The sequence below is a fragment of the Schistocerca gregaria genome, chromosome 5, assembly GCF_023897955.1.
Source record: "Schistocerca gregaria isolate iqSchGreg1 chromosome 5, iqSchGreg1.2, whole genome shotgun sequence".
NCBI classification, from domain to species: domain Eukaryota; kingdom Metazoa; phylum Arthropoda; class Insecta; order Orthoptera; family Acrididae; genus Schistocerca; species Schistocerca gregaria.
In genome coordinates, this window is record NC_064924.1 from 660,951,485 (window position 1) to 660,971,596 (window position 20,112).

The 20,112-nt window shown below is 38.6% G+C and overlaps 1 protein-coding gene across 2 annotated transcripts in view; it reads left to right on the forward strand.

Annotated features, from left to right (window-relative positions):
• LOC126272657 (chitin synthase chs-2-like) overlaps positions 1–20,112 on the forward strand; it is a 248,861-nt gene that overhangs the window by 225,987 nt on the left and 2,762 nt on the right. For both annotated transcript variants that reach the window (XM_049975666.1, XM_049975667.1), the window contains one exon: positions 1,179–1,346. In XM_049975666.1, the coding sequence (XP_049831623.1) occupies positions 1,179–1,346 (168 nt within the window). The remainder of the gene's footprint in view (positions 1–1,178; positions 1,347–20,112) is intronic.

The following is a 20,112-nucleotide window of genomic DNA, read 5'->3' on the forward strand; positions in this document are numbered from 1 at the left end:
AGTGTGCTTGGAAAGAGAGAGAAGTGTGTGGGTTAAAATTATAGAGGGAGGCCAAGGCTTGACTGCAGTAATCTGGCTCAAGTAGGTGTATGTTGCAACAGTTTTGGATATATGTGTACAATATAGATTACTGTGATGAGCTGAATCTAGTTGTTGAACTGAAGACCAGAAAAATGTTTTCTCTACTTCATAGGAGATGTAGTTCTTGAAATAAGACTAGTTGGAAATGTAAATACTATTGAGGCGCATCCACACAAAAATAAATTACTGCATGTTAAGTCATGCTATAAGGGAAGCCAGAGCAACATTGACAAATTAACATTTTAAGAGTGACCGATCCAGTGTCATGGGAGCCTGGCACTGAGATGTTCATGAAAGTTCTGATGCAAATTTGGAGGACAATGTCATGTTGAAAGACAAAATAAGGGACATTTTAGTTTATGTAAATACTCCATTAATATGTCCAGTTTTTTGGGACCAGAGGAAAAGAAAAAGAAAAGGAAAAAGACACTCTGTGGGAGGGAAGAGGAGGGGATACGCTTCATATCTTCCCAACATGCAAATCCCCCCCCTCCGCCATAGGAGTCTGTCATACTCTACAATGCCAAGTGCGTTTTCTGCACCCCAGGTTCTAAAACTACAACAGTTAACCTTTCATCTGCGTGAATGTCAATTCCAGTTGAAATTGAAAACTCTTATATGTTAATTGTACCTTACTTTGTTCCAGATGAGTTTTTGCTATAGAAATTCACATTAGAAGTTACTTTACAGTTTCAGAAAAAAGTCTTTATAACACATTGTGACTGTTGCAGCTGTCCTTTCTGTTGCAGAAGAACATACTGTGTTATGTTTATGCTACATCTTTCTCTGAAGTTTCAGTAATAGTACTGTATCAATTGCCAAACAAGTTATTAATTTTTTGCTGTAAAATGTAATCATATTCATTTATATTTAAAAAAGTTAGTATTTCGATGTCTTCAGAAAAAGTTTACGACAAGAGTAACACTGTATACATTTAACTGATTTTGCTGTTAGTCCAATAGTTATCCTTATAGTTGCAGCAACTAAATGACTACTAAGTTAGATGCATGTGCTGATATCATAATTTCATATGCTATTGAAATGATTTATTTGCTTCTAAGTCACTTGAGTTAACTTACTTATTATCTGTTTTCAAGGCTAGAGTCACAAAGGAATACCTGGAACTAGAACCAATTGGTCTCGTTTTTGCACTTTTCTTTGGAATTGTGCTAATAATTCAGTTCTTTGCAATGATGTTTCATCGACTTGGAACTCTATCTCATGTTTTGGCATCAACAAATGTAAATTTATTTTCCTGTGGAAAGGTATGTATACTACGTTTAAATAACTCCATTGGATTATAGAACTGTTGTAAGAAATTGTTTTTATTCTTCAGTCACCAGTAGTAATTTCCAATAAAATAGGCTTTTTCAGTGCTACATATAGAAATTATAACAGTAAATTCACTAAAAATCTTTTTTCACCTTGTTCCAAAGAGCATAAATTATACCAATAACATGTATTGCTTCAATTCCCATTAACTGTGGTCACATACATGTGTGTGTGTGTGTGTGTGTGTGTGTGTGTGTGTGTGTGTGTGTGTGTGGACTATTTTTGACAAAGGGCTTGTTGGCCAAAAGCTTATTTTGTGACAGTCTTTTTCTTGTGCCTAACTATGACTCAGAATTCCACTATATGGTGAGTAGAAACTATCCTTTTCATAATATTTTTACAGTCCATCCTGTATTTTCCATTGTTTAATACCAATAACATATATGGACAGATCCAAGAAAGTAGTTTTTATTTACAGAATCTAATAGCTTTTAAATAGGCACACTTCGGCTTGATTATTAACTCCGTATTATAGCATAATGTTTGAAAATAGGATATTCTGTGACTAGCCTAATGTTGTTTGGTAATTGTCCCACTGTTATACTACTATCATAAGATTTATTTAATTACAGACATTGAAATTCGTTGCTTTGGTGATGTCAATTTTAAAAACTCTGTCACTGTACACAGTTGCACTTGTGTGGGAATTTAAAACTAGGTTCTTTTCATCATGAGGTGTGATTGACCTGATGTTTTAAACCTTAATCAACCCATCCCTTTTTCTTCCCCAAAGAAGGAAAGTAGTGCCAAAAGCTAGGACAGTTTCTTATCTATATCTTCTATAATAACAATAAATCAGTAAAACTGTAATGTCTGTTTAGTTAATCTCCAAAACTACTACACAAATTTCAAGGTGTTTTCACTAGTAACTTGAGGATAGTTTGGGAGACTGTGTAAGCTATAGTTTAACAAAATTGGATCACGACAAGAAAAGATACTATGATTTAGTTTTGCTAAAACTTTATTGTCTGTCTGCCTGAACAGACACGATGAGCTCTAAAATTACTAGATAGATTTTTGTGGGGTTCTCACTGGTAACTTCAGTGTAGTTAGGAGTCCTATATAGGCTATATTTCATCAAAATTGGATCACAGAAGAAAAGATATGCATATATATTATAAAAATGTATGTATGCTTATGTGTTCCACATCTCCAGAACTACTGGATCAGGTTTGACTGAACTTGGTAGACATATCCCTTACTGTCTGGGAAGAATCGCTGAGGTGGAACAAAGCACCTACCTGTCAAAGGGGTAAGGATGATAGTGAAAAAGAAGTGTAACCCATGACACACAACTACCCAAATTTTATTCGTACAGTATTTGGGAACAAAAGTGCTTAGTGATTTGCAGCAAACTTCATACATAATTTCAAACCTTTACAAAACTTTTTCTCACTGAGCCCCCACCCCCAAGAAGGAAAAAAAAATTATTGCTTACTATATTTTCATGGATTATTTTTGTATCAGGCACACTATTTTAATTTATCACTGCTTTTCTGCTAACTGCACTCATGACACATTTTTCAGACTGTGTTCATGCATGCTACTGAATGTATTTGCAAAGTTATATAATTGCATTACACAGAGCTAAGAATGTATGCCATCACAAACCTAAGATGCATGAGAAACTGTCACATCATGCATGACATGTACATTTGTTATTACTAACCAGCTGAACCGATATCAACAAAATTAGGTAAGGAGACAGCTTAACCCTTGGAAAGAATATAGGCTACTTTACAAAGTGTATAGTACAAGGTACTTACTGGTCTGAAGAATATTATGCAAATTAGGGAAAATATTTACTCTTTGGAGTAGCTATTTACCCCCTGAGTTTTGAACTTTACCATATTTGTGCAAATTATTTTCTTGGTTAACATGTGCTAAGTGATATGATTCAAAGTAATAAATATGATGCATTTACAATCTTAAATGTGTTTAATCCATACTTCTACATTATTTGCTGCATAATGTATACATTATGTAATGTAGAGCTACGATGTGCTCTATCCAGCATTTGAGAATGAAAGCACTTAGTGACTTGCAACAAACTTTACACATTATTTCAGACCTTTACAGAGATTTTTCTCATTTATAATCCCCACAAAATGATGAAAGAAGAGGAGATTGTTTATCACTGACTACATCTTCGCTATTCATGTGGTATAACTGCCTAATGTTTTAATTTGTTACTTCTTTACTACTAACTTTATTCATGACATATATTTCAGACAGTGTTGATATACACTGCTGAATGTACGTGCAAAATTATATCAGTTGTTGTGCATCGGGACAGCTCAGGAGGGGGGAGAGCGCCAAGCACATCATGATCTATGCTGATCCAAAGGGGCAGACACATGTGGGCAGCTGATATTATTGTGCATACAGTAGCTTACTTAATCACCATCATTCATCATAACAACACTATAGATAAGTGTGAGCATAGGTAACAGCTTGTACTTTAATATACAGGGTGTTTCAAAATTGACCGGTATATTTGAAACGGCAATACAAACTAAATGAGCAGTGATAGAAATACACCGTTTGTTGCAATGTGCTTGGGACAACAGTACGTTTTCAGGCAGACAAACTTTCGAAATTACAGTAGTTACAATTGTCAACAACAGATGGCGCTGTGGTCTGGGAAACTCTATAGTACGATATTTTCCACATATCCACCATGCGTAGCAATAATATGGCGTAGTCTCTGAATGAAATTACCCGAAACCTTTGACAACGTGTCTGGCGGAATGGCTTCACATGCAGATGAGATGTACTGCTTCAGCCGTTCAATTGTTTCTGGATTCTGGCGGTAAACCTGGTCTTTCAAGTGTCCCCACAGAAAGAAGTCACAGGGGTTCATGTCTGGCGAATAGGGAGGCCAATCCACGCCACCTCCTGTATGTTTCGGATAGCCCAAAGCAATACACGATCATCGAAATATTCATTCAGGAAATTAAAGACGTCGGCCATGCGATGTGGCCGGGCACCATCTTGCATAAACCACGAGGTGTTCGCAGTGTTGTCTAAGGCAGTTTGTACCGCCACAAATTTACGAAGAATGTCCAGATAGCATGATGCAATAATCGTTTCGGATCCGAAAAATGGGCCAATGATTCCTTTGGAGGAAATGGCGGCCCAGACCAGTACTTTTTGAGGATGCAGGGATGATGGGACTGTAACATGGGGCTTTTCGGTTCCCTATATGCACCAGTTCTGTTTATTGACGAAGCCGTCCAGGTAAAAATAAGCTTCGTCAGTAAACCAAAAGCTGCCCACATGCATATCGCCGTCATCAATCCTGTGCACTATATCATTAGTGAATGTCTCTCGTGCAGCAATGGTAGCGGCGCTGAGGGGTTGCCGCGTTTGTATGAATAGAGGTGTAAACTCTGGTGCATGAGACGATACGTGGACGTTGGCATCATTTGGACCGCAGCTGCAACACGGTGAAAGGAAACTCAAGGCCGCTGTTGGATCACCTGCTGCACTAGCTGCGCGTTGCCCTCTGTGGTTGCCGTACACAGTCGCCCTACCTTTCCAGCATGTTCATCCATCACGTTCCCAGTCTGTTGAAATTTTTCAAACAGATCCTTTATTGTATCGCTTTTCGGTCCTTTGGTTACATTAAACCTCCATTTAAAACTTCGTCTTGTTGCAACAACACTGTGTTCTAGGTGGTGGAATTACAACACCAGAAAAATCCTCTGTTCTAAGGAATAAACCATGTTGTCCACAGCACACTTGCACGTTGTGAACAGCACACGCTCACAGCAGAAAGACGACGTACAGAATGGCACACCCACAGACTTCTATATCTTTCACATCACTTACAGTGCCATCTGTTGTTGAAAATTGTAACGACTGTAATTTCGAAAGTTTTTCTATCGCTGCTTGTTTAGTTTTTATTGCCATTTCAAATATACCGGTCATTTTTGAAACACCCTGTATCTACTGGTACTAAGAATTTCACCAACTGATGATCAGTACTTACCAACAATTTTTTCCCATAATTTGAAAATGAAAAATTTCAGTTAGTAGGGATAAGTATATACTTCTGCTGAAGTGATTTAGCTCTTGTACTGTTTAAAACACAAGCACTAGAATAGTGCAGGTCAAGATTGGTCTCTTTGCTTAAGGAAGTTCTCACACTCAACTTTCATGGAAAGTCGCAAGGACAACGACCACAAATCAACTGCCGATGCCAAACACGTGCCGCTCTAACACTGCTGCGCTAACTCTTTGACAGCTGTAAAATGTGAACATAATAGTCGACAATCTTGATTGCTAATTTTTACATTGTTGTTGTTGTGGTCTTCAGCCACAGTTGGTAGTAGGACACATTCTGAGGCAACAATCAATAAACAATTTTTACATTAAAGTGCAAAAAAGCAAGCATGGAGTCTCTCAAGTATGAGTTCTGGGACATTTCCCACTTCTGCTCCATGTAAATGACCATGGCAATATACAGTCACTAATGATGCACACGATTATTTTGGGAGGAAAAGGAGGGGGGGGGGGGGGGCACTGGTATTCCGCATTTTGCACAAAACATTTAGAATGTCAAAAAAGATTATCAGAGTGATAATACAAAGAATCCTATAAACCATTATTTAAAAATCTAAAAATGCTTCCTCTGTCTTGTTTATGTGCACATGATTCAGTAGTCTTTAGAAAAGGAAGCATCCTTAGAAGAAAGTTCTTCAAACACAACTATGACATTCACTCACATGAAACTAGATGGAAGTTTACCTTACATGTGAATATAGAAAGTGAAGAAAGGTATATCTTATTGGATCTATATTATACAGCTATGTGGATTCTGCTTAGCATGCTTACCCTAATGACCTCTACTTCACTCTGTTTCCAAATTTTTGGAGCATCATAGTATGTTGTTCTTGTGGTCTTCAGTCCTGAGACTGGTTTGATGCAGCTCTCCATGCTACTCTATCCTGTGCAAGCTGCTTCATCTCCCAGTACCTACTGCAACCTACATCCTTCTGAATCTGCTTAGTGTAGTCATCTCTTGGTCTCCCTCTACGATTTTTACCCTCCACACTGCCCTCCAATGCTAAATTTGTGGTCCCTTGATGCCTCAAAACATGTCCTACCAACCGATCCCTTCTTCTAGTCAAGTTGTGCCACAAACTTCTCTTCTCCCCAATCCTATTCAATACCTCCTCATTAGTTACATGATCTATCCACCTTATCTTCAGCATTCTTCTGTAGCACCACATTTCGAAAGCTTCTATTCTCTTCTTGTCCAAACTAGTAATCGTCCATGTTTCACTTCCATACATGGCTACACTCCAAACAAACACTTTCAGAAACGACTTCCTGATACATAAATCTATATTCAATGTTAACAAATTTCTCTTCTTCAGAAACGCTTTCCTTGCCATTGCCAGTCTACATTTTATATCCTCTCTACTTCGACCATCATCAGTTATTTTACTTCCTAAATAGCAAAACTCCTTTACTACTTTAAGTGTCTCATTTCCTAATCTAATTCCCTCAGCATCACCCGATTTAATTTGACTACATTCCATTGTCCTCGTTTTGCTTTTGTTGATGTTCATCTTATATCCTCCTTTCAAGACACTGTCCATTCCGTTCAACTGCTTTTCCAAGTCCTTTGCCATCTCTGACGGAATTACAATGTCATCGGCGAACCTCAAAGTTTTTACTTCTTCTCCATGAATTTTAATACCTACTCCAAATTTTTCTTTTGTTTCCTTTACTGCTTGCTCAATATGCAGATTGAATAACATCGGGGATAGGCTACAACCCTGTCTCACTCCTTTCCCAACCACTGCTTGCCTTTCATGCCCCTCGATTCTTATGACTGCCATACAAATTGTACAAATTGTAAATAGCCTTTCGCTCCCTGTATTTTACCCCTGATACCTTCAGAATTTGAAAGAGAGTATTCCAGTCAACATTGTGAAAAGCTTGCTCTAAGTCTACAAATGCTAGAAACGTAGGTGTGCCTTTTCTTAATCTCACTATGTGCTTACCCAATTAGCAGTGGCAGTCAGATGTAGGCCCATCTGATTACTAAACAGTATCTCAGTATCTTTATGTTAGTGATCAGAAAAATGGAGAAAAACTTCTTTTAGACACTAATTTGGATTTGCACATTTACCCTCATACTCACCTGAATAATTGCCTTTATTTGAATAATAACCTTATTTGGAATTTTATGTTTGCTGACTGTAGTGGAACTGGTCCTTCAGGAGCAGTGGTGCTGGGTTGAGAGATGTGCACACATTTTCAAAAACATCTCTTTATTTTCCAAAAGCCCACTGAAAGAAAAAAAATCCCCTCCCAGAGGTGAGGTCCAGTTCCACTCACAAATACGAGGTGTGATTGGAAAGTTTTAAGAATGGATCTGCTACTGCTTACTGATTTGGCAGGCAGGTACACGGTGGATGGAGAGTCAGTTACTGCCTTGTCCTTGAATGCCCTCTGACAGGAAACTGCATTTCCTTTGTTCAGTTCGTTGTGGCAGCTGGTGGAGTGTGGGTCTGTTAGGGCTTGTTGCTGGATTCTGTCTGCGTGAAAATGGATGTAAAAATGGAGAACGAGTTTGTGTGAAATTTAGTTTTAAAACCAGGAAATGAGCTTCTGAGACTTACAAACTATTAAAAACAGCTTTTGGAGATAATTGTACGAGCCAGTCAAATGTTTTTGTCTGATTCAACAGATTTTAAAATGGCCGTGAATCATTTGAAGATGAACCACGGTCGAGCTGTCCTTCCACTTCAAAAATGAATGAAAATGTTGTGAAAGTTTGTTACTTAAAGCACTCAGATCGTAGACTTACAATTAGGGAGATGGCTGATGAACATAATTTAAGTTTCTATGTAATTCAGTCAATTTTAACTGAAGATCTGAACATGTGTTGAGTGACCACAAAATTCCTTCCAAAAGTTTTGTCAAGTGACCAAAGACAGTACCGACATGAAGTGTGCCAAGAACTGAGTAATCAGATTAAAATGACCCAGATTTGTTAAATAGGGTAATTACAGGTGACAAATTGTGAGTATATGGATAAGATCCTGAAACCAAGTTGCAGTTCACCATGACTGAAAAAAGCGCTGCAAAGTTGGTCAAAGGTAGACAATGTTGGTGACTTTTTTCGATTGCACTAGTATTGTGCATCATGAATTTACCCCTGCAGGACAGACAATTAACCAGTAATACTGCAGATGTATCCTTGAGTATTTGCGCGGAGAGGTGTGGAAGAGACAGGAGTTGGGTGCTGCACCATGACAATGGTCCGCCTCATCGTACCTTCTCCATCGTTGAATTTTTGACCAAATTCAAATTTCCTGTGCTTTCCAAAAGTGGAAACACCATTGGAGTTGGTCTGTTCAGTCAGGAGGGGAGACTATTTTGAAGGGGATGCATCACAGGAACATGTAAGTACCGCTGTTGTACAATTACAAGCCCATTCTTAAAACTTTCCAAACACACCTCATATATCCACCCTTTTGTCCCAAGCAGTAGAAACACTATTAATAGCAACATTTCAAAGCCCAAATACAAGTCAGTCTAAAACAGTTATTGGTCAAGCTCCTGCCTCACTTAACATGAAATGTCGTTGAAGGTGTCCACCCAAAATTCTTACGAAGAGCTCAGTCATTTAACAACAAGAATGTTAGCAGATATAATTCAAGCACAATGCTGGTCAAGCTCCAGCTTCAGTTAACACCAGACGACTACTGAAGGTCTGCACCTGAATTTCTTATGAAAATTTTTGATTATTTAATATTACCAGATTTAATTCAAACCACAATGCTGGTCAAGCTCCTGCTTCAATTAACTTCAAACCGGCAATGGAGCTGCCCACCCAAAACTTCTTACACAAAATTTAATTTACTTAAAAAGCAGGAACATTAGAAGGTTAAATTTAGAACAATGCTTGGCAAGCTTCTGCTTCAATTAACATCAAACTGGTAGTGAAGGTGCCTCCCCAAATTTATGACGTAAAATTTCAGGTATTTGAAAACTGAACATTAGCAGATTTAATTCAAAGCACAATGCTGGTCAACCCCCAACTTCAATCAACCTCAAACTGGCACGAAAGGTCCTGCTCAAAATTGTTGACATAAAAATTAAGTTACCAAGGCAAGTACCAACTTTTTGAAACGCAACTACTGATCAAACTCTGGCTTCAGTCACAACCAATTAATTCAAGGCACCAGTTGCATCTGGTATTGGTAGCATAACTTGAGTGAGAATGAAACAGACCAAATTTTTAATCCCATTACAAACATTGTTCCAGGTTCAGATCCAATTACTGTAACTGTCAAGGAATGAGGTGATGGCAATGGCTGCCACACATAAACAAAATATAGATAATCTTGAGATACATCTAATCGCAGCTCACACTGGCCCACTTGCTCAAGTGACCACCGCACATCGGTTTTAATTTGACAGTCACTGCCCGTCTCCCAGCAGGCCACAAGCCTTCATCAGCCAGTCATAGCCAACCTCACAGGAACTCTTAGTGCTTCTTCTTAAAATGGTGCTGACACAAGAGACAAATTTGGGCAGCTCCCAGCACCGCTGATGACATGAACACCATTGCTGCTCTGACAGGCTGTCTCTGTTTGGCCCACATCTCTGAAACAATGTTTTCAAGTCACTGCCCACACACTAAGAAGGCTGCTGCAATTGATGCTGCTACAGGTCGCACCATCAGCAGTTATGGCAGTCCAGGCCTTAGTTACTGTTGTGCAATCTTCAGATTCAGTGAGTAGTTGCAGGAATTTCAGCTTGTCGCACACTTGGTGATGGGTTGTACCATCGTGCTGATATCGTGGGGCTGATTATTGGAGTCAACTTCCTGGTATATTACCACCTTCTGCCTATTGTGGTAGATATGAGGCTTGTCAGTAGCATTGCTGGACTTTAACTGTTGAATTCTCGGGTGGAGCAGCAATACACAGCATCAAGCTCATGCAGGCAGCAGGAAGAAAATATGCTGGGTCACTTCACCAGTTTACAGCCATAATATGATCACCAGGCACCCTGAGGTGGGTATGTCACAGTACTATGCATTACTTCAAAATCACTTACTGTAATTACTCGAATCTAAGCCGCACTTTTTTTCCGGTTTTTGTAATCCAAAAAACCGCTTGCGGCTTAGAGTCGAGTGCAAAGTAAGCGGAAGTTCTGAAAAATGTTGGTAGGTGCTGCCACAACTAACTTCTGTCGTCGAATATATGTAGCGCTACACAGGCATGCTTTGCAGGCACAAAGATAGATACTGACGCCAAAACCTCTGCGTCAGTAAATAAATTAGAAAAGGTGGAAGACGAGCTTTTTTTCCTCTGCCCCGAGTGTCGACCACTGTATTTTCATACATTATCCATCGAAGTAAATACAAATTCCATATTGTTCATCTTCGAATGTTGCAGCGTTTCAATGTACTACGAAAATCCGACTGGCAAGATTGTTAGGGATGTTTGTCAATATGGCCAACTCTACGTTCTGAATTTTTTCCTACCTATGGGAAGAGATGGTTGCTAATAGGAAGTTTTATGAATTGTGAATCACATGCAATATTCTCTTCACCATAAGCATAATACAAATATAAACATTTTGCCATGTGTTCTTTCGTGTTTGCTGCTATCTCATTTAAATTCCGTCTGCCTAATAAACTACGAAACTAGAGTGAGACAACAGCAAACGCGGAAAAATATACATATCACGTCGTGTTTATATTCATATTATTCTTATGCGTAGTAGTGATACAGTCAGAAATGAAGCACTGCAATTGACTAGATTTTTAAATCTAAGATGACTCTAATTTCTGTGCAGAATGTAATGTACTAAAGAGGCGTCTGCAAAGATTTTCAAACGGAGAAAATTTTTCGCTAAACTCTCATTCAGAACATCTTCAATCATACGCAGTCTATTATTTGGTTCTTGTTTATCATTATTAAAGAAAAGAAGCAGTGCAAGTAACAACAAATAGCAAATAGCGGTCTCTTGCCACTGTTTCACTAATGAGACGACTCCTTCCTCTCTCTCTGTTGTTTTTTTCTTCCCTAATTGTAAGCGGCAGTAGCGTGCACAAAAGCAAGCCACGCCGCGAGCGGCGACAGGCCATAAGGCACGTCCACACGCAATGATCTGTCTGCGCAAATGTCTGCGCACATCACATCTGCACAGACATATCGTTGCATGTGGTCAGAAGATTTGCACCAACCTGAGGTGTGTGCAAACCTGGAAGTTGGAGTTGGAGGTTTGAGCGAAACCTCTCAAATCTGTGGGTCCAAACCACATCTGCGCAGACAAGTTGGAGCGTGTGGACAGGAGATCGCCGCAAATCTAGCGCCAAACAGCTGTTTGCTCAGTCTAGTGTTTGTATTTGTACGAACAGGGCATTAAAATGGCTGATATTCGACAGTGTTCTCAAGAGTTAGTTAGTGAATTCATTGAAATATATAGAAACCACCCATGTTTGTGGAAGATTAAAAGTAAAGCATATAGTGACCAAGACAAAAAGACAGCAGCATACAATGCTCTAATTGAAAAACTGCGTGCAGTTGACGCCTCGGCAAACAGAGAAACAGTAATAAAAAATTCGTTGCGAACTGTTTACCGAAAAGAGTTATCCAAAGTTCAGAATCTAGAAGATCTGGTGTAGGAGTAGATCAAGTATACCAGCCAACGTTATGGTATTTTGATCTGCTTGGCTTTCTTAAGAATCGCCCTGCAAATCTCGAAGTAAATTTAGGTGAGAAAACTGCTTTCGCTTTAGGAGCCACTGTCTACACCATTTTGACCGCTTTCCCTGTTTCCTGCAGTTGGTCTGGATGTTTTTTGCAACACAAGTTGCGAACACAGACCACAACAGAACTTCCTCCATTTCTATATTTCAAAATAACTGAATTAAATTGTTGACGTTTACGGGGAGCGTAGTCGCTTGCCACTGATATTTCTTTTCTACACCGACAGATGGCGGGCGAATAACAGATTGGGGTGTGTGTCGTGTGAACACACCACATTTGCAGCGATCTTCTGCATGTACAGACATCTGCGCCGATGTCTGCGCAGACAGATTGTTGCGTGTGGACCGGGCTGTAAACACAGAATGCAACAAACAATGCATCACACAGTATAGTAATACATTTTTAGCTTAGAGTGACGTGAACACCTATAACAAAGAGAATGGCAAGTATCAGGTCAAAGAAAAATAAGCAACCGATTCAAACCAGATGAAGCACGTGAAAAAGGAAGGGTACCCGTATAAATACGGACGGAGCGCCTGACGCGTAGCAATGGCTACGTGGTAAAACTTAACTGCTAAGCTTACGACTCGAACCAAATTACTGTAGCTGTATCATCATTCATCCGACCCAAAATTGTCTCTCATTTTACAATGGACCAACATTGTTTCGATTTGGAGGTGCGGCCTAAAACTTTTCTCTCCCCTTGAATTTCGAGTCTAAAATTTCAGGTGCGGCTTAGATTCGGGAAATTTATTTTTTTTTCCTTGATTTCGAGTCTCATTTTTCAGGTGAGGCTTAGAATCGAGTGCGGCTTAGATTCGAGTAAATACGGTATGGCCCACCAGTTTTATGCCATCCCAAGCTCCTAATCACTCACTATTGCAAGAGCAAAATTTGACTTGATGATCAGGGAATGGATCATTCACACTTCTAGCAGACCATAGTCATTACTTCTCCACCTGGTACTCAAGAAGAGTGGTGCATGGTGCCTGTGTGGTGATTATCGTATGCTTGGTCTAAGGACAATTCAGGACAGTTAGCCAGTACACTTCTTAAGAGACTACAACTATGTTCTCCATTGTGCCGCTGTCTTTAGTACACTAGACTGCACAAAGGCCTTTACATGAAGATCCATGGTGGATGAAGACATTCCAAAAATAGTGACAATCACTCAATTTGGCTTGTCTGAGAGTCTCTATATGATACTGGTTTGCACAACAGTGTGCAGTCTTGGCAAAGGTTAATTGACTACATGCTGCAAGAATTGTCATTCTGTTTTGCTCTGTTTTGCTTACCTACAAGACCTCATCTTTTCAGTCACTGCAGCACAGCACCAGCAAAACTTGGCGGTAGTTTTCAAGTGCTTAGAACATCATAGTGCAATATTAAGCACTACAAAGTGTGTCTTGAGTAAACCAGAGGTTATCTTCATAGGTTGTCTAATTTATCAGCAGGGTCATAGTTGCAGCATGGAGAAATAGCAGCCATCTCATGAAGGCCTCATAGCCACAAACCATCAAAGAACCATGCTGTTGCTTGTGAATGCTGAGTTTTTACTGGCATCATCTGCCCTGCACAGCCAAATTGCGAGAACTGCTGCTGCAGCCCTCACTGGCCCCAAGACAAAGGGAAATGCACCAATCCACTGGACCAATGTGATGAGCTCTGTGTTTGTGGCCTTGAACTGAAGCACAGCAGATGCTAGACTCCTAACACATCCTGCATTGGATCCACGTCTGGTGGTGGTTGTTGATGCTAGCCAGACATCTGTGCAGTGTTGCAGCAGCAAGTCAATTGTGCATGACAAAAACAAGTGTTCACCACGAGAGTACAAACTTCTGGAATTCATTGTCCAATTTAGCACTGACATTCCCCACATTTCAAATATTAACAAAGTTGGTGACAACAAATGTTACTGATTTAATCCAACTTGCAAAAACACAAGAACGTGATCAGGAACTCCAAAAACTGCTGAATGATGCATCATTCACCCATCAGTTACAACTTGTTGATTTTTCTGATTAAGATGTGAAGTTTTATTGTGACGTTACCAGTGGAGGATCTCATCCTCTTCTGCCAGCTGAGTTCTGCTTATGAGCTTTTGATAGCCTCCTTAACCTATGCCACCCTGGCATTAGAATAACAACTTGCCTGGCTCCAAGAGGTTTTGTCTTGCCTGATATGATGATTGTCACAAGTGGGCTTGTGTTTGCCTTGAGTATCAGCGCAATAAGATATCCCATCATATGTGTGCACCAGTTGCAGATTTTCCATCCAGACATGACCACATGCTTCATACATGTGCTTATAGACATAGTAGGTCCACTCTCACTGTCCAGTGGTCAATGATATCTGTTGACTGCAACTGATTCATTTCATCCATTGTATAGAAGCTATACTGGTCAATAATGTGTTGGCAGCAGTGCTAGCTTTTGCCTTTATGTCAAAAAGGGTTTCACACTGCATGCCATTATGAACTGTGGCCGACAATTTGAGTCAGAGCTATTTAGTCAACTCAGTAAGTTATGTGGCACTCTCCATTGCAGGACAATCAGTTACCATCCTGCAAGAAATGGCATGATTGAACATTGGCATTGTTCTTTAAAGACTGCATTGATGTGTCACAACACAGGTTGGACCACTGCCTTATCTGTGATCTTACTTCATCTTTGAATCAATTAAAACATGACTTGAATTCATCATCAGTGAAACTACATACCACGAAGCCCATCAACTGCGTGGCGAATTCATTGATCCTAGTTCTATACAGCTACCTGATCATGACCAGTCAGACTTCATTTGTCACCTGAGGGAACATGTCACATGCTTACAACCTCCTCAAGCATCTACACATTAACAACATCTAGCTATGTGCACCTACTGCTCACACATCATGTTACATATGGACAGTGTCAAACCTTCAGTAAAACTTACATACACAGGTCACCAAAAAAGAATTGCTATCTTAATGAAGAACACACCCTTGATGTTTGGTACTCTTTCCTGCAAGATTTTTAGATGATGCTCTGCTACTCTCTAGGGGGCTGATGTAACAGTCAATATCATCTACTAATGTGTTCACATGTCACAGCTGTCAAAGAGTTCGCACACCAGCTGCCAAAGGTGCTCTTGTTCACCATCAGCTCTTGTTCTGTTCTCTTTGTTTTTAGCAACTTTTTATGGAAGTGGCAGTATGAGAACTTCCATGCAAATAGAGACAGATATCAACCAGCACTACTCTAGAGCTTAACTAGTCTCAGGTTCTTGCGGAATATCTTCTGTGCTCTGCATTCATTAGTAAATGTTTAATGTACATGGTACACAAGTGTTTATATTTTGTGCACTGTTTTGCTCAAACAAACAAACATAATTGATTTGGATGGTTACTGCTTTGGCTTCACCAAACACCATCATCAGTTTTTACTCATATACTAGATATGTGATATACTAGATATACTGTACTGATATACTAGATATGTGTTTGCTTTAACCATCCACTTGATTTAAAAAGTTAAAAATTTCTGACTAGATTGACTTTCCAGCTCTGATTCCTTGCTGTGGATCTGCAGACAATAAATCATCCGTTATATTTTGTGTGTTGTGTAGAGCGTTTGATTATTGGTATTCTTTCTGGACTTTAAACAAATGACTGACATATAGATGGTCTTGACAGTTTAATGGATATACAATTTAATTAGCCATTGTGTGTTGTATTAAGTAAATAGTGTATTCACACAACACTTGGTCATTGCGAGTTCCCGAATCTTGCATCAGAATGCAAATGCAAATGTTCTATTCCACTGTTGAGCATGTTTACATGCAATTGGTGTTATCAGTGTTAACATAATAATAGTAGCAATAATAATAATATGAACTTCAACATGACAAATGTTATTAACTACAATATAATAATACAAGATGGATACAACAAATATTTGTGCAAATGTCAATAACAACAAGAAGTTTCCTAATAAATCAATTACAAGATAAATGAACTACATAGTTCAGTGAATGACAAATAAATAACCAAACAGATAATCAACAATAAATACATGAAACAAAAATAAAATAGTTGCACGGTGTGGAATTTGTGTAGTTTGCAGTTACTTTATAGTTCATTCTCATGAGGAAAGTGGGTCATTTGTCACATATTCAAGGAACTATTGAGCAGAGTAAATTACTTTACTTTTGATCCATTTCAAAAGACTAGTTTTAAATTTATTCACTGGCACTGTGTAGGCATTTTCACATAATTTGTTGAAGTAGACAGAACCAAGATATGTGTAGCTGTTATGTGTCTTTGCAAGCCTATCATATGGCATATTAATTGCATGTCCACTTCTTACATAATGGTCGCTGTTCTCCTTAAGTCAAATTTACTCAGATTCTCTTTAATGAAGACTAGGCAATTGTAAATATACAGGCCAAGAACTGTCATTATATTTAGTTTCTTAAAATAATCTCAACATGATTCATATCGGCTAAGTTCTGCTGTGCACCTTATGGCTTTCTTTTGCCATTTAAACACTAATTTTGAGCCTACGGAATTTCCCCATAATAGTATTCCGTAACTCAGGTGCAAATGGAAGAAGCAAAATATGCATATTTATTCATTTATTCATTGCCCATGGACTCCAGCTGAAAATCCAGCTGAGAGTATTGGGTGTGTCATACAATAGGCTATTAACATCAAACTTGATTTCATTATATATAAATGAAACAAATAATTAAACAGAAATAGTCCATAATCATACAAAGGTATTATATGTTTCACATTATATGTACACACAAATCCAAACAACAAACAGAAATGACAATTTTTAAATGTAGAGTTCAGTAATGATATAACATATTTAAACACCATCTTAGTATTCACTCAAACTGTATATACATTTCTCTGTGAGATATAGTTTCAAATGGTTTTTAAAACATTTTAGGTCCATTTCTTTTTTAATGATTTTGGGGAGTTTATTAAAAAACCTTCTGCCTGCTTCTAATGGGGCAGTCATAGACAGTTTTTGATTTCTGTTCATCATGTAGTAATTTTCATTTTCTCTTGTACCGTGTTTGTGTACATCTTCATTTACGAGGTGTTTATCACTTGACCTTACCGCCATTATGCTTTGGTATATGTACAGTGAATATACTGTCATAATATTATAGTGTACAAAAGCTTGCTTACAGGTCTGTCTTGGTGGTATTTTTGCAATGCATCTCACTGCCCTTTTCTGAATTGTGAATATTCTTTTTAGGTAGCCAGCTTGTGCACTTCCCCATATATGAACTGAATAAGACAAATGTGGGAAGACGAGTCCATAATACATTCATCTGAGGACTTTATCATCCACAGTCTCAGCTGTTTTATGCAAGATGAAGATATGTTTGTTTATCTTTTTACACAGTGCATCTATGTGCTCCCCCCATGCCAAATGTTTGTCTATTATAGTTCCTAGAAAATTTGTGCTGGTTATTTCTTTAATAGTCTTTCCATTTATATTAACATTTATATTATAATTTTCACTATGTTTGGTCTGAAATACTACATTCATTGTTTTAGACTGACAGAAGCTCTTTACTGACACTGCTCCTCAGCTTGTACAGCAGATAAAAATATGGCTCGTGCCAGTTTGCCACATATCTTCCCTGTGCGGGTATCCCAGCTGAGCTTTTGATCTGTATGAAATCCTAATAATTTTACTGTTTTGTTATCATGACTGGGAGCATTCAGATTGAGTACAGTAGCTTCAGTTTTACTGTCGTTCTTCTGCAGTGCATTTGTCTCAAACTAAGTAGTTCACCTTTCCAGTGCCACTGCAATGCTGTGTTGCACACTTTCAGTATTGGTATCACATGTGATGAGTGTTGTGTCATCAGCATATAGCACTGCATTACATGATACAACTGCAGGTAAATCATTTACATAAATAATGAAAAGGAAAGGTCCAAGCACAGATCCAGGGAGACATTTTGGCATTTGATTATTTACCTTAAATAACTGTTTTCTGTTGTCCATGTATGACTAGATTAGGCATATAACATTCTCTTTCACTCCGTAGTGGTAGTTTCTTTATCAGAATATTGTGGGAGACCATTTCAAAAGCTTTCCTGAGGTCCAACAGTGTTGTTCAGATAATATCTTTATTTTCAAAACAATTGTATATTTTTGCTACCATACTCTCAACTGCTTTGACTGCAGAAAGGCTGGATCTGAAACCATCCTGTGAGGAGGTGAGAATATCATTATTTTCAAAATATTGACTCATCTGTTTATGCATGCAGTATTCTATTATTTTGATATTATGGGTATAAGTGATATTGGTCAATAGTTATCTGGTGTTGCTATACCTCCTTTCTTATGTACTGGTCTAACTGCAGATATTTTTAAACATTCTGGATAATTACTTTCATTTAAAATTTTGTTGATTAATTTAGTCAGTGGTGTTACAATTTGATTTCTGATATATTAAATACCATAATTTGAGAGACCATAGTAATCCTCTGCTCTAGAATTACTGAGCTTAGCTACTGATTCATTGAGCATTTTCTCAGTTACACAAGTCCAGTGAAAGCTGTCTGTCGGTTTACTGTTCATTTCTGGTAGCAGTGCCTCTGCCTTACGCACATTCTCCATTATGTTGATATCTGATTGAGGACTGATGGAATGCGCATTTAGAATATCAGGTAGACTTGGTGTCTGGTATACTTTATCGTCACAGTTAGTTTGTTTTAACAATTTCCTATGCAGCTTTGCGTTTATTTACTGAGTTCAATATGTTGTTGTTGTTGTTGTTGTTGTTGTGGTCTTCAGTCCTGAGACTGGTTTGATGCAGCTCTCCATGCTACTCTATCTTGTGCAAGCTTCTTCATCTCCCAGTGCCTACTGCAACCTACATCCTTCTGAATCTGCTTAGTGTAGTCATCTCTTGGTCTCCCTCTACGATTTTTACCCTCCACGCTGCCCTCCAATACTAAAATGGTGATCCCTTGATGCCTCAGAACATGTCCTACCAATTGATCATCCCTTCTTCTGGTCAAGTTGTGCCACAAACTTCTCTTCTCCCCAACCCTGTTCAATACTTCCTCATTAGTTATGTGATCTACCCATCTAATCTTCAGCATTCTTCCGTAGCACCACATTTCGAAAGCTTCTATTCTCTTCTTGTCCAAACTATTTATCGTCCATGTTTCACTTCCATACATGGCTACACTCCATGCAAATACTTTCAGAAATTACTTCCTGACACTTAAATCTATACTCAATGTTAACAAATTTCTCTTCTTCAGAAATGCTTTCCTTGCCATTGCCAGTCTACATTTTATATCCTCTCTACTTCGACCATCATCAGTTATTTTGCTCCCCAAATAGCAAAACTCCTTTACTACTTTAAGTGTCTCATTTCCTAATCTAATTCCTTCAGCATCACCCGACTTAATTCAACTACATTCCATTATCCTGGTTTTGCTTTTGTTGATGTTCATCTTATATCCTCCTTTCAAGACACTGTCCATTCCGTTCAACTGCTCTTCTAAGTCCTTTGCTGTCTCTGATAAAATTACAATGTCATCGGTGAACCTCAAAGTTTTTATTTCTTCTCCATGGATTTTAATACCTACGCTGAATTTTTCTTTTGTTTCCTTTACTGGTTGCTCATTACACTGATTGAATAACATCAGGGAGAGGCTACAACACTGTCTCACTCCCTTACCAACCATGGCTTCCCTTTCATGCCCCTCGGCTCTTATAACTTCCATCTGGTTTCTGTACAAATTGTAAATAGCCTTTCGCTCCCTGTATTTTATCCCTGTCACCTTTAGAATTTGAAAGAGAGTATTCCAGTCAACATTGTGAAAAGCTTTCTCTAAGTCTACAAATGTTAGAAACGTAGGTTTGCCTTTCCTTAATCTTTCTTCTAAGATAAGTCGTAAGGTCAGTATTGCCTCACGTGTTCCA